Source organism: Rissa tridactyla, chromosome 3 (genome assembly GCF_028500815.1).
Source record: "Rissa tridactyla isolate bRisTri1 chromosome 3, bRisTri1.patW.cur.20221130, whole genome shotgun sequence".
Lineage (NCBI taxonomy): Eukaryota > Metazoa > Chordata > Aves > Charadriiformes > Laridae > Rissa > Rissa tridactyla.
The window spans coordinates 125,755,207-125,770,194 of NC_071468.1; the positions used below are offsets into that span (position 1 = coordinate 125,755,207).

Below are 14,988 nucleotides of genomic sequence, written 5' to 3' on the forward strand. Positions count from 1 at the left end.
TCTTTGGGAAAGGTTCCTGCTGGTTCTCAGCGTCGCTCACGTTCTCGGTGTTAGATATCTTGATTTGGCTCTTCCTCACTCTAGCAAGGGCTGATGGCTGTTGAGCTCAGTAGGGCCATGCAGAGGTGACAGCAGCGGGATCTTCTCGGGGTCACTGTGCTCTTCTGAGTTGTGCTGTTGGTGGAAAATGATGATGCCCCATCGTTGGAAGTGTTCAAGGTCAGGTTGGACGGGCCTTTGAGCAGTCTGATCGAGTGAAAGATGTCCTTGCCCATGGCAGGGGGTTGAACTAGATGATATTTAAAGGTCTCTTCCAACCAAAACCATTCTATCATTGTATGAAAAATTCACATCCCACTCAGCTGGGTGTTGTCAGCTCCTCTCAGGATTATATCTTGCTCTGGCTCATTCAACCTTGGTGCTTTGCCTTTTCCTTTCCCAGCGAAGACTATTATTGAGGGTTTCTTCTGTCATCTCTCCTCCTCCGCCCACTTAAGTCTTTTCACATTTTCACAGCTCCCATTAGTGATCCTCAACGTTTTGGCTTTTCTCTCTCAGACGAATTGAAGCTGGAGATCCTGAGAGAATCCCAGCAGTGTGGGCACCAGAAGTCCTACAGAGGGCCTAGCAGAAGCTGACCAGAGGTGGGCAGTGGAAACCAGAGGTCTCAGGCGGAGGCAGGAGAAGCAGCGGGCCGTCTGTGCTGACGTTTGCAGGGACTTTTTGTTGGCTAGTGTCAGAAGCACCTGCAGATACTGCTGATGGTGAGAACGTGCAGGAGAAAGCAGAAGTCGTCCAAAGTGTTTGACTAAAAGCAGGACAGATGTGAGTAAGCAAAATAAAGCAAGAAAGAGCAAAAGAAAAAGGGGAAGAAGAAGAAGTGGCCAGAACTTGTGCTAGTGCAGTAGCCCTCTTTTAGATATCTTCAAAGCGTGGTTACAAGGTTAGACATTAGACCTGAGATCCCAGCCCTCCCACCAGTTCAGCTTCTTCGCATTTTTGGTCTTAGCAGCAGATGTAATTTATATTGCGTCAGCGTATGGTGTCTTCCTTTCTGTCTGATCCGTCAGGGCACTTGAGTTTGCTCAAGCTCCTCACTCAGACATGAAGATAGAGCTTGATCCAGGACCTTCCCCCCACCGGGGTTCCTCCAGTCACTGGTTTTTGCTGGGCTTTCGCCTGAAGTTGACCCAAAGTAAAGACGGGTGTGATGGGCATCAATTGCTGGATTTTAAGGAGGAATTTTAGTTTGCCTAAGTGCAGCGTAAATGATAGTTAAATACACTTTGTGTTTAAAAAGTGGGGAGTTTTGTGGCTCTTTGGGAGCTGTCAGGGCTGCTCTTTCACACCGCACCTTCCCTGAAAAGTGCGGTTTGGGTGCACATTTGGAAGATGGGGTTGCTGGATCTCCATGACCGGCATTACGGTGGCTCTCGCCGGGCTGCTGGAATATTTGCTCTGCAGCTGCAGGCCAGCACTCCGGGTCTGTTCTTTAATCCATGTGTTGGAGGTATCCAAGATATTATGCAAGAACAGAAACAAGGAATAACAAAATTTGGGTTGCGTGTGTATATATAGATAAAAAAATCCTGCAAATTTTGGAGAGAAGGGACCTGTAGCCCAGCGTCCGCCTACATACAGCAGGTCCGTCACCAGCACAGCATGGTTATGGCAGGCTCATGCGGAGCACGGACCCACATGCCGCTCCTGAAAAGGGGTTTTTCCCTACTCCATCCTGCTCTCTGCCTTCTGGTCGGAGGCGTTGGAGCCGGCTTTGCCTGGAAAAGCCACGACCTTGCTGGTGGCCAAGGGCTGTCTCTGCTGATGGGGTTCCCATTCCACGGTCCGATGTAGGATGCGCCGGTGCCTTTGCTGCTGGTGAGTTACGGTGGTTGTTATGAAGCCACATGTGCTTGTGCCGCTGGTTAATTTGTGCTACATGAGAACCTGATGTATTTGTACGTTCTGCCAAATACTTTCTTCTCCCCATAGAGAAAATTGTGTAATTGCAACGTGTAATTCACGAGCGTAATATGAAACTAAGTGTGTAATGTTCTGTGACTGCGAGGGAATTAGCCTTATTTTTCCCTTTCAGGAGCTGTATAAATTAACCCACTTTTCCTATCAGTTACTGGGAGAAAAGGTTATGCTTCTTGCAGTTATGTTTTGTATCTTATCTCTGCCGCAAACATTGCCAAGCGATGCTCGTTGGCGTCGAGACACGAGCGGCTCCGTGAGGAAGACTGCTCAAGGATGGCAACTGAATTGCATACCCATTTCTGGGTCCACCTCAGTTTGTGTTTGCAACGTGTTCCCATTATTAGTGCAAAGAAATTGGGGAAAAAAAAAAATACATATTTTGCATTGTAAGAGCAAGGTTGCTGCTTGCAGTGTAACGGAGAGCATCCTTTCCCAGAGGTGGGACAGGGCTGGTGTAGCGGGCAAGGGGTGACCCCCGTGTGGGAGCCCACCACGAGCCCTTGCGCCCATGTATTTTTAAGCAAAGCATTGCCATTTTTGTCATCTGCCGGCTAAATTTCCCTCCCTCTCGCTGATCTTAGTGTGCTCAGTGGCACTAAAAGGAGCTGGGCAACGAGAAAAAATATTATTTATTATTAAAATTAATACGCCGAAGCTTGACTCACCTTTTCAGGGGGTTTCTTGCATTGCCGCCGTTTCTCTCCGTCGCTGTACATTCATTTATCTCACCTTGCTTCCTGCCTTGATGCCTCCAAAAGTATTAACCGTGCATGATGCACCCTCGGGGGGATCTGGTGGGGCTGTCAGCCCTTGTCCTGAAATGAAAAATAGGGAAAGAAATCCAAGCGGGATGGCACTGAAGCCCAGATCTTTAAGAGAGACTTAAACTTCACGGCGTCCTCCGCTGTAGGGACCACTGCAGCCAGCCCACCGCTGGGCTGGTGGTTCTTGGTCAACCCACGTAGCTTTGGTTTTCCCCTCCCGTGGACGGCTCCGTGTCCACTAACAGCAATGGTAGCATGCCTTTCTTCCGTTTTTTTTTTCTGGATTTGCAGAAATATATAGATGCAAACGCTCGCGGAGTACGTGCTGACATTCGTGAGCAGCCCTGTAATACGGCAGTTGGCGTGCTTTGGGAAAACAGCTGGTGTAAGAAGAAATTTGAATTTCTATTGGGCTTTTAATGAGGATAAAAAACAAAGCGGTTTTAATACTCGGAGATCTTTACATGGGCTTAAAATACCTGATCAGAGTCATTTTGAAGGGAAAGTGATGCGTCGTCATACTTTTACATGGATGTTCCCCAGGGGTGGAACAGGTGGAGGTGGTGGAGTAACTGGGCTGATCCGGAGTTATGACCCGTACAAGTTGAAGATGGTGGGTTCCCATCTTACCTAGCACCAAGGCGTCTGTCTCTTAAACGTCTTCCATTGCTGTCTGCGCTGCTGAAATGAATTCTGGCTTGGTTTTGTCTAGGATCTTGGCAAGAGGGTTGACATGGAGAGGGAACGAGGCATGGCTGAGACCAGGTGGGTGCCTCTATTGACCCAGCTCTTAGAAAGGAGCCGGCTCCTGGTTGAGAGGAAGCCCAGCAGCAAAGCTTCATCCCCTGCTTGCCCGTAGCTCATTCTGCTGAACCCCAGGACTGCAGAGAGGCTGGGAGTTCCCCATCCTGAGCACCTAAAGGTGGAGCTGAGTTCAAATAGTGGGGACACCGGGTAGTCACACCAAGGGTGACCTGCTTGGGGACGGGGACAGTGCCACGGCAGCAGCATGCTCCTGTCCCAGCTCGTACCAGCCGGTGGGGAATGGAGCCACAGCCACAGCTCAGGAGGGACAGCCTCAGGAGAAGGGGCTGAACAAGTATCAAAGCAACTTGCGGGTGAGTTTTCCCCGCAGTGCTGCTCAGAGCAAGCGTCGTGAGCAGAAATTCAGTAATACTGAAATTCAGATGGCTGTCATTTCGGATGGCAGCGTCTGATGAGACGCTTGTGCTCATTTTTGTGGTTTTTTTTTGGAAAAAAAAAAAAAAAAAAAGTTAGGTGCTTCAACTTCATCGTATGTATCTATGGTCAATTCTGATCTCTTGAGTCTGGAATTATCTTCCGAGCAGCCACCTTCCGGGGAAGGCGTGGAAGAACCTGTAGGAGAGTGTGGTTTAGTGGGAAGATCTTGAGCTGATGCTCAAAGTTGCTAATAATTACTCATCAGCATTTCAGCGCTGCAGAAATGAATGTGGAGCGATGAGGTGCAAGACAGCACCTTCTGAAGGCTTTGCTGGAGCTGGTGGGCTCCGTTCCCTGCACCCTGGGGGCAGCAGCATGAAGGATGGCGGTGCAAGGCAAGTCGTCCTTTTTCATTTTCCCACAGTTTTTGTAATGCAGCAGAAGGAAGAGTTTCGTTGCCGTGTTTTTCATCTGACCCCCACGATTGGTTTTGGTTTGAGTTGGTGCCCCGTCGTTCTTCCAAACAACAACCCCAGAGGCAACTCGGAAGGTGAATCCTGGAAAGTTTGGGCAGGTAGCAGAAGCGGTGGGTCATCATTTACTCCTGAAAACCCTGCGTGGTGCAGCGTGATTCCCACTGAGCTTATTTGCTTTATTTTGGGGGTGGGGTTTTGTTTTTTTGGCTTCCTATTTTCTAGCTGTTTTCCCTGTGCTTGGGCGGGGGCGGGGATTCACGGTGGTAGCACGGAGATGCTCGGACAGAAGTGGGATGCTGAGGGGTTAGAAAATCATGTGCTGTGACAGTCCCTGCCCCTCCGAGCACGCGATTTAATTAAGACAGACAACAGATGGCTCCGACAAACAGATGTGGGTGAGCACCAGGTAACAAGGAGATGATTGCAATTAGTGTAATAAGCAGCACATCAGTTATCTCCTGTCTGTTGTATTTTAGCTGAGGTGAGTTTTAAAGAGAGCTTGGGAAAATAACAGAGTGGCGTTGTGGATTTTCAGAGGTCTCCTTAGGCATCAAATATTGATTTCCCACAGCTGGATTATTCATTTTCATCGTGCTAAGGCAAAGCCCTTTCCCATATTTTCCCATTCATTTGTAAAACAAATTGGCTGCTGGAATTATCCCCGGGCTAGAGGGGAATGACTGCTGTGGGTCTGCGAGTTGCAAATACGACGGAGATGATGGGCGTATTAAAATTCACACCTCTTTGGACCGTCGCCTCTCTAAGGATGATACTTAGTCTGCAGGACATTGATTTATAGACCGCTTTCCCTTCTTTTTGTGTTTTCTAAGGATCGTGTAGAGAGCAAGCACTTGCAGAGCCAGTGTGCCGCTGGCCCGTGCTTTCATCCTTAAGGAATTCACTTGGCTGCGTGTATTTTTGTTACCATATGCAGAATTCCCTTTGGCCAAATAGGTTCGGTTTTATGGGTTGGACGGCCCCTGTTAGCTTTCCAAAGCAAACCATTTCTTGTGGGCAGAAGGTGATGGAGAAGCCTGGATTTTGGACAGCAAAGCTTGTCTTCTCCATTGCGCAGTATGGAGAAGTTTCTAGTGCTCAGAATTAAAATTACAAGAGTAATGGGGCCCTGGGAGGTGGGATTGATGTCCTGTCTCTACCCGGTCGGTATGAGGTTCACTCCTTCCCATGGCTGCTCTGCAGAGGACACGGGTCTGCAGGACCTGTGGGTGAAGGACTTGATTTTCGGTGCTGGCTGGCCCACCATGGCCAGCTGTGAAGCCAAGGGCTACTCTTATTCCCCGTGGGCACACCAGCTGGTTGGCATTTCCTACCTCATCTTCTGCAAAACCTGCAGTGGTGAACGCAGGATGGGTTTGGTGCCAGGAGGTTGGTCTTCCACCGGGATGGGTTGGGTTTCTCTGTTAGGGGCGGGGAGAAAACCCAGCGGGGTCTACAGGGTGGGAAGAGACCTTCAGCTCTGCCCCCATCTCCTCATTTGGTCCTGAAGAGCAAAGAGCTCCTCAAAGGTTTGGTGCCAGGTCATGGACCGCTGCTGGGTGACGTGTCCTGGGGTGCTCACTGCGTGTCGGAGCTTTGCGCTTCCAGGGTGCCCTTCGCACGGGGATTCAGAGCACTGTGTGAATATTAAGCCAATTAATTCCCGGGGTTTGCCAGCACTCGGGGAGCTGCTGGTTTGATAGTCAGGAGTTTTCCATCCTTGTGTAAAAAAGGAAAAAAATGTGTGTTGGTGGAGTCTGACCCGGTAAACAGCTTGGAAGAAATTAAATTAAACTCTGACTTGTTCCCTGCGTCACATCCCCAAAATCCAGAGCGTGTGTGCGTCCCCCTTGCCGGGAGCACCGGTGCCATGCTCCCCAGGCTGCAGCCGCCGTCCCTGCCGTGGGAGGGTCTGGACCCACAAGACCTTGGTTTGTGCCTCTGCTTCCCCCTGCGACCTGGGACGAGGCCCCGTCTCCTGCCACGGCCCCCTGAGGATGGGAAAAATGAGGCGGAGAAGTGAAATTCACCTTTTTAGCTGTCAAAATGTTAAATCTTTCATAACGTTAATCTCTTGCAGATCAGTTGAGTGTTTGATCGGTGGCTTTTTCACCTGTGTTGCATCAGCGATGTTTGAACTTACCTCCCTCGTGGCATAGCAGGAGTGGGGTATAGAAATGACCTGCCCGGGGCCGCCCGACCTGCCGTGGTCCTTTCTCCTGTGTGCTGGTGGCAGTGGAAAGCCTCTCCTGAAGGGTGTAGGCATCTCACACGTCCTCCCTGTCCCCTGCCCCGCAGGACCGGTGGGTGGGTGCAGATGCGGGGAATTGAGATGGCAGGCTTTCGCTCCACCGAGTCCCCGAGCTGACAGCTTTTATTAGCCTGCTGCCACCACAGAGCCAGCGATAATTAAGATTTCTGCACATCCCGCTTATCTCCTTGGAAGGAAAGCAAACACCGGCCCTCCAGGCTGGACAGACACAGGGATATTGGAGTGTGCTGCTCTCTCCGTGAATTCATCTTTGTCCCAACACCACGGGCTCTACTTAAAGAGGCGATGTGGGATCAGGCAGGGTTGATTTCCCGCCTGCCTTCAGCTCTGGTTTTCCCCACATTACACACTTAGTTTTCCTCTTTATTCATCATCTCCCTCCTCGTACAGCCCTAATGACCACAGAGATGTGGGTTCAACATAAGGTTGCTGCAAGGCCTCGGGGTGACCTTGAGCATGTCCCATCCAGCCTTGACTCAAGCATCATCGTTATTACTGTAACAATGGAAGCATCGCTTGATGTCAAGAGGGGATGTTCAGGCCAGGGTGAGTAATGGGAACCAAGAGAAACCCAGTTGTCCACGCTCCCCAGGCTGTGCAATGTGTTTTGGGTTGGATGTCCCAGAGACAGAGGGTTCACCAGCAGCATCTTCATGAGGCTCAGGCAGAAGAATCATAGAATCCCAGGATGGTTTGGGTGGGAAGGGACCTTAAAGGCCACCCAGTGGCACCCCCTGCCCTGGGCAGGGACACCTCCCACCAGCCCAGGTTGCTCCAAGCCCCGGCCAACCTGGCCTTGAACCCCTCCAGGGATGGGGCAGCCACAGCTTCTCTGGGCAACCTGGGCCAGGGGCTCACCACCCTCACGGGGAAGAAGGAAGACGGAGGGCTCGCGGGGTAGGTGAGAGGCAGGAGGAAACGCAGCAGGGAAATTGGGGTAAGGTACCAAGGAAAGAGGGTTTAGATGGAAGGCGACGTCTCTGCAGGCTGGAGCGATGGCATATGGATACAGGGATTTTGCACCGTCCCCCAAGGAGTGTTGCACAAAACAGATGTGACATTTGTTTTTGACAACGTTAGCCACCAAAACAACAATGTTTAATCAGGACTTTGCATCTCTCTCCTTTTTTTGTTGGAGATGAGGCCAGAAAAAGAAGTTCTTTTTAACAAAACTCAGCCCCAAACTAACGCCACATGCAGTAGGTTAGCAAGTGACTCGCTCTTTCTCACCCGTTACCTCTTCTCTGTCCACATCACAGCTTCAGCCTTTCTTCTGTGATCTGCAGAAGTTTAAAAAAAAAATAAAAAAAAATTAAGGTTTGTTCTGACCCCGGCGATGAGAGGAGCAGCTGATGATGAACTTGTGAGGGGAACAATATAGATGTGTCCTTGCGACACTCCAAGTATGCTCTTAATTACCTCTAATTGAGACTGTGTACGCACAGATGGGTTATATTTTGATGATAAATAGCTGTAATATGAGGGAGCTTTCCAACATTGTCATTTTCTTAAAAACAGCCGATTAATTGTGTCTCTCTCCAATAGATGTTGGTGTTATTTTGCAAGCATTTTTTTGCGGTCAAATTCATCCCAAATGTGGGAAATACATTTTAGAAGTAGGCAGTTCTGTTAGAATTAAGGATTCAGCAGCCAGCTCCGTCTCCTGTGCTGTCAGTTCGAACCACTCGGGCTGTTTGTGTCTGCTAGAGGTAACGATGGCCGTCTTTGGGAAGCTATTGGAAATCCGTTGGTGTTATTAGGAGAGCAGAAGCATTAAGCCGTGATAATTCACATCCTTTTCCCTTATTGTTAGTTTTTGTTAATGTGGAAATTGCATTCGTGTCATGATCCCCAAGGCTGTGTTAGAATATTGATGTTGGCTGGTGCTTCATCTTCCATGTCAAGGCTCTGGTCTGTGCTAGGATATTCGTTAGCATCCCAAAAAGCAGCATTTTCTTCAGGTGGATGCTCCACTATGGCACGTTGCAGGACCAAGGGAAGAGGAGAGAGTTCAGGGTTGGAAATTAGAGGTAGTTTCATCTGCCTGGCCATGGGCAGGTTACTTCAGCTCTTGTCCTTCTTGTCCATTCCCCCTCTCTGTTTTGGTTTTTTTTTTTTTTTTTCCTTCTCATTAATCTCTTTGAGACTAATTAGTCTCTGATGAGCAGATGCAGTGGTGCACTTGGGTGCCGGTAACAGGTGGGGCCAGGGACTAGTGCTGTGGACTAAGAACCAGGGGAGCAACAGCAACGTGGATATGGAGAATCACCTCGGAGAAGCTCCAAACCTTTTTCCTCGCTGGTGGCTTGAGTTCCGCCCTGGTTTAGCTGGGGCCAGGGAACTGCAGTTTTTATCGCAGGCGCTTGATTTGCTGCTAAACATGGTGCACGTCGCAGCTTTGCTCATCGACACCGCTGCTGTAGGACCACGGACTTGTGCCCCGGCTGCACACAAGACCAAGCACGAAGCTGCTGGTTGCAATGATAATATCCATAGCTGTTGAAAAAACACCCCAGAACACTCCACATTTTGGGTTTGCACCATGACATGGAGTTTCTTCAGAGCAGCAGGTTCAGGGCATCTTTGGGACGAGACTTCACCCGTGTGCATGTGGAGGAGGGCGAGAGGCCAGCGCTCTTTGTGTTGATGCAACGCTTAGGTCTTGGTCCTGCCATGGTCAAACGTCTCCCAAGGAGCCCCATGAGCGAGCAGCACCAGGAGGGACATCAGCGGCATTTTATGTTGTCCCTTAATATATTTTTGTGGTGGCTTGTGATAGCAGAGGAGCAATCGGTTTAGCAGAGGTCTCTGCATCGGAGAGCCCCTGTATTAAGCCTGGAAGCCGCTTCCCCCCCCTGCCCCTGGCTGAACTAATTAGCTTGTGTTCATTACCATCCTGCTGTCCTTCCTCTGCCTCTGTTTGCTTTCCTAAGCCAGCAGAATATTAACGTTTTTACAAGAAGCCAGCGTTTAGAAATCGGGTTTCTGGTGAAAGGGCCGCGAGCGCGGGCAGGGCTGCCTTTCACCGCAGCCCAACCCTTGCCCTCCGCGGGGGCATCAACCCCTGGCCGTGCCCTGACCCAACAGGGCTTTCAAACCGAGTCATCCCCGGTATTTTTAGACCAAATGACATTTTTTGGCTTGTCAGCCCTGGCAAGTTTTGCCATAAAATAAACTACTTTTACAATAAAAAGAAACATTGAGTGTATTACATCAAGGGCTTAACTCAAGCCAAGGATTTCAGCTAAGGCTGCAATGTTGTCCTTACTTCACCTCTCTAGGGCATATGGTCTCTCTTGCCAAGCCGCGGTCCTGCAGTGGAACATCTCGGTGGGACGGTCGGCTTTACCTGCCATATCCCTGCTCATTTTTCCTTTTAATTCAGTTGCCGAGAGGAAAGATCGGGACCTGCAAGAGCAACGCCACTTACGGAGACTCAGTGTTTTGATGAGAGCAAGTTAAACCTTCAAGAAGAAGGTTTAAACCCCAGAAAGCTCGTCTGAAACCTCACCGAGCCCTTCTCCCCCTAAGCAGATGATGCAGCACTTCTAGTTTTCCAATCTCTAAATTTTTCAAGAGTTTGCTTTTTTCCCCCCTTCCTTGTATTTACTTTGGCATCGTTCCTTCTTGCAAACGTGCCAAAGACGCAGGGGATGAACTCGGATCCCTGGTCATGGCTAGCTTGTTGGCATCTGCTCAGGGTTTCTGAATTCGGTGGACAAGCTCTCGTGCCTGCGGCATCGATCGCCTGCGCTAATATTGCTAAAATGATTTCAGGAACCACGTTCGCCTTAGCACTGGTGACGCAAGCGTTAGCAGAAATGCCTGTGTGCTGCCAAAAGACGGGCTTTTTCCGCGTAGCACTGTGTTATGCACAGATGTTTCACTTATTTTGGGGTAGAGGTTGTCAATGTCGAGTGTAGAGATGGGTCATTGAGGAACGAAAATGTGTGACACCCCCCGGACACCTTGGTTGTAGGAGATAATGAAGCTGGTAACACTGGTTTTCACAGAATCAGAGAATCAAAGAATGATTTGGGTTGGAAGGGGCAATTAAAAGGCCATCTAGTCCAACCCCCTGCCCTGGGCAGGGACACCTCCCACCAGCCCAGGTTGCTCCAAGCCCCGGCCAACCTGGCCTTGAACCCCTCCAGGGATGGGGCAGCCACAGCTTCTCTGGGCAACCTGGGCCAGGGGCTCACCCCCCTCACACCAAAGAATTTCTTCCTAATAATCTCATCTAAATCCATGCTCTTTCAGTTTAAAATCGCTCCCCCTCGTCCCACGGCTCCCCTCCCTGCTCCAGAGTCCCTCCCCAGCTTTCCTGGAGCCCCTTGAGGGACTGGCAGGGGCTGGAAGGTCTCCGCGGAGCCTTCTCTTCTCCAGGCTGAACCCCCCCAGCTCTCTCAGCCTGTCCTCCCAGCAGAGGGGCTCCAGCCCTCCCAGCATCTCCGGGGCCTCCTCTGGCCCCGCTCCAACAGCTCCGTGTCTCTCCTGTGCCGAGGCCCCAGCGCTGGAGGCAGCACTGCAGGGGGGTCTCCCCCGAGCGCAGCAGAGGGGCAGAATCCCCCCCTCGCCCTGCTGCCCACGCTGCTGGGGATGCAGCCCAGGCTGCGGGGGGTTTCTGGGTTTTAATGGGAACACTGGGGTCTTCAGGCAACCAGGGAGTGGAGGAGATGCTCACGGCTGTGTGCACCCCTCTCCACTGCTCTGAGGTCAGGAGGAGCTGCTCTGCAGATGTGGTTTGAGAACTTTCAGAAGCTGGTGGGACTTCGGTCGTCACCTGTCTGAGCACGAGATGAGCCACCACTGGTGGCTTTTGATGAGTGGCTGCCTTGCACCAGGCTGGGTAGCGGGTGGGAGATGCTGGACCACCGAAGGCGTCCCGATCCGCGTTCAGGCAGGCTGAATAAAACACGGGGGGATTCTGGGCTGTGGGAACTGGGGACATGTCTTCTAGAGTCACACTCCATCAGCTGTTTAATCCTTATTAAAATTCCAACTTTTAGAAAGTAATAGAAGAAATGAAGGGAATTAAGTTTAAGAACTTAGTCCTTTTACTCTCTGAACTACTAACTTCTTGTCCAGGATTCCGTTACTTTGTTTCTCGGGGATTGTATCTTCTCCTAATGATAAACACTTCCAAAAATTCTGAAATAAATAAAAGAATTTGGAAGGTGGCATTATCCAATATGGAATTATTGTGGTTACTGGAAAAATCATCGAATGGCTTTACCAAAGCAAGGGAAGCAACGTGCATAGCTGATTTATTTTCTAGAGAAGCTCTGATTTAACGTGTTGTGTGAGGGTTTGACCCTGTCCTGTAGATGTGTTTCATCCCAGTTAGGCAGTCGGAGGGGACTGGCAGAGGTCTCAGGTTGGAGAGTGTCACGGTCTTTGGCCAAACCCTTTCACTCCCCTCAAGGTGAAGTGTCCAGAAAGAAGCCTTAATTGGCTTTCTTGCCCTTACTGAGCTTAGATAGTATTTTATTCAGTTAAATATGAAAAATACAATTCATAATTAAGCAGCATTAGCATGTGGGATATTGCAGTGTTACAATCCTCATGACTTCCAGACCTTCTTGGGTTGCTTAGACCTCTCACTTGCCATAGCATGGACTGGTTTACCCAATATCTGTTGAAATTACACCCTAAAAACAAGGGTGAAACGTCCATGTGTTGGAGAGAGCTGGAACCCAGGAGGTGCCCAGTGTTGGGACTGGCCAAGGACCGGCCATGGTTGGGAAGATCTCTTCCAGGAGAAGGTTGGGCCTGGGAGGCCCACGCGTGGGAGGCAGCCTCATCGGGAGGTGGGGAAGGGGTTTGTGGGAGGGTGTCGCATCCCGTTAAGAGATGAGTCAGTTTGCAGCTCTAATTAAAGCCCAGGCCGTGTGCTGAGGGGAAAGGAGGTTGTGGGGGAGCGACACAATGCGAAGGGTGGAGCGTCCTCTGCCAGCCGTGAGTCAGAGGAACCGGGGGGAGATGGCAGAGGAGCCGAAGATGGGCTGAAGGAGAAGGAAACAAAACAAACACAGTCAAACACATAAACAAAGCATTGAAACAGGCTTTGTTTAGATAGTTGTTAAAATGCTGTAAGGCCAGGAAGCTAAAATCTGCGGGGATACAGGGAAGAGCTCAGTCTGTGATGGAAGTTTGATGTTGCTGGTGGTGAGGACTTGCTTGGCCAAATGGTGACCAAAGGACACCAAAAGGAGGGTAACGTGATTGTGTGTTATCTTCCCTTTGCACCCTTTCCTTCATAAATGAGGCATTGATTCAATAACAAAGACTTGCGTTGGGTTAGTTACCTCTTCAGAGGTAACTTGGTCCATGTTTTCTGGCTCTGCCTTGGAGGAACCGCTCTTCCTGCAGCTGCAAAAAGCTTGTCCTTACCCTGTCTCTCTTTGGTTCCAGGTGCAAAGTAGGTCAACCAACATGAGTGGCCTCGGGGACAGCTCAACGGACCCTGCCAACCCCGACTCTCGGAAGAGGAAAGGCTCTCCCTGCGATACAGCCCAGAGGTACGTGCACTGCTCCCGATCCGTCCCCTGCCACGGCTATTTTGTCATTCCCACTGCGTCGCTCCGTCCCGTCTGCTCGAGCAGATGGAGCCGGGTTTCAGCCACTCGGAAGCGTTCACACTTCCCACCAGAACTTCGCTTTGCTTTTAGCGGTGGCTGCGGTGGAAGATGGAGCATGATGGAAATGCGGCTCCCCATCTGCTCTGCTTGTTGTTAGGTGGCAAATGATGATTAGAGGCTCGTTATCAAAGTTAATGTATTGATTTCATAAATTGAGAGCGCTCAGAGCATCAGGAAAGCTTTCTCAGGGTAAATTTGGAGCAGATACTTCTGTGAGGTCTGCAGATCATCCCAAGCCTTCTGCCTCTTTGTGCCAGATTCCCAAGAAATCAGCAGTTTTGTAGTATTCAAAAGCTCTGGTGGAGACCCTCTTGCTCCATGGTGCAGTTATGGAACAGGAAATAATAGTCTGAAATACCTTCATTTCTCTGCACTGACGCAGGCTGCTTCAAAGCTCAGCTCACTGCAGAAAGGAACTTTTTGCTTGTGATGGAGCCTCCCCGTCCCAGCAACCTCACCAACTGCATTAGGCTAAGAAGTCCTGGATAGAGGCGGTTGTGATCTCCTTCCAAAGGCTTTTCCAGGCTCCCTGTGAATCCTGTACATCTTTTCCCATGGTGATATAGTCTGTTAGTAAGGATGAACGTACGTGCTGCTGCTGACTCTCTGTCTCTGCTGCCTGGGATGCTGTTTTGGTCGTCGTTGCAGAATATTGATGCACTGAGCAAAGCCCAGGTGTATTTTTTATCACTTACAGCTCATACGTGGTATTCTAGATCACAAATATAAAGCTTACGGTGTTCCAGAAGAGAGACGTTAAGTGGTTGGTTGAGGATTTCTGTTCATTGCAGTTTTTGGTTGCAACATCTCTGTAGAGTTCACGCACCTTCTTCCAAAGGCTGCGTGGTTCATGGCTTAGCTGTGCCATTAAATTGTAGAAGACATTTTGATAGCACTTGCAGCTGTCTTAGTCCTACCAAATTCTTCTGTAATCACGTGAAATATTTCCCCTTTCTGGCTGAGTCATTGGAGTCAGAGCTCTACAGCCCTCACTGCCGTCCCCAGGCTGGTCCCGGAGCTGGTCCTTGCCCCAGAGGTGAGTGTAGGTTAAAGCTGTTGGTCCTTGAGTCCCCATGACAAAGCCATGGGTAGCAAGACGGGCTTGGACAAGTTCTTGAAGGAACTGCTCTGCAGATGGATGAGCACACATCTGGCTTTGCTTCATCTGGTCTGTCTTTGGAAAGCAGATCTCCTGTGGTGTGTATCCTAACCCCTCAGCACCCCAAGAAGGCCTTCTGCTGCCAACACCAGGCGTCTTTCAAAATATATAGGCTGAGGAATGAACTGATTGTAGAAAAGGAGAAACTTCTGGATGGAGAATTCTCCTTCCTTGTCCAAGCACGATGAGTTTTTACATCCACAAAGCACCGACCAGCATTTGTAAAAGGGTTGACTCAAATCCTCGTCATCGGGTTGGCCATCCAACCCCGAACACTGGAGCTGAAGCATGTCACTGAAATCCAGAAGAAAAGTCTTCACCGGTGCTGTGTCTTCCTTCTTTCAGACCATCTCCTGACCTGCAGCCGTGGTGGGGAAGGACCTCATCCTCCCCCCTGGGCTGGTCATAGTCTTCCGTAATGTGCTCTGGAGCAAAGGGAACTTCAAAACTCCTTTGTTAAAACCTGGAAGGTTTAACTATTGCTTTTGATGATACTTGGGAGTCATAAAGAACAGCC

General features: G+C 50.0%; 1 protein-coding gene across 4 annotated transcripts in view; it reads left to right on the forward strand.

Annotated features, from left to right (window-relative positions):
- Positions 1-14,988, forward strand: part of NCOA1 (nuclear receptor coactivator 1) — a 186,509-nt gene that overhangs the window by 108,400 nt on the left and 63,121 nt on the right. For all 4 annotated transcript variants that reach the window (XM_054193785.1, XM_054193787.1, XM_054193789.1 and 1 more), the window contains exon 3: positions 13,086-13,192. In XM_054193785.1, the coding sequence (XP_054049760.1) occupies positions 13,107-13,192 (86 nt within the window). In that variant the 5' untranslated portion in view covers positions 13,086-13,106. The remainder of the gene's footprint in view (positions 1-13,085; positions 13,193-14,988) is intronic.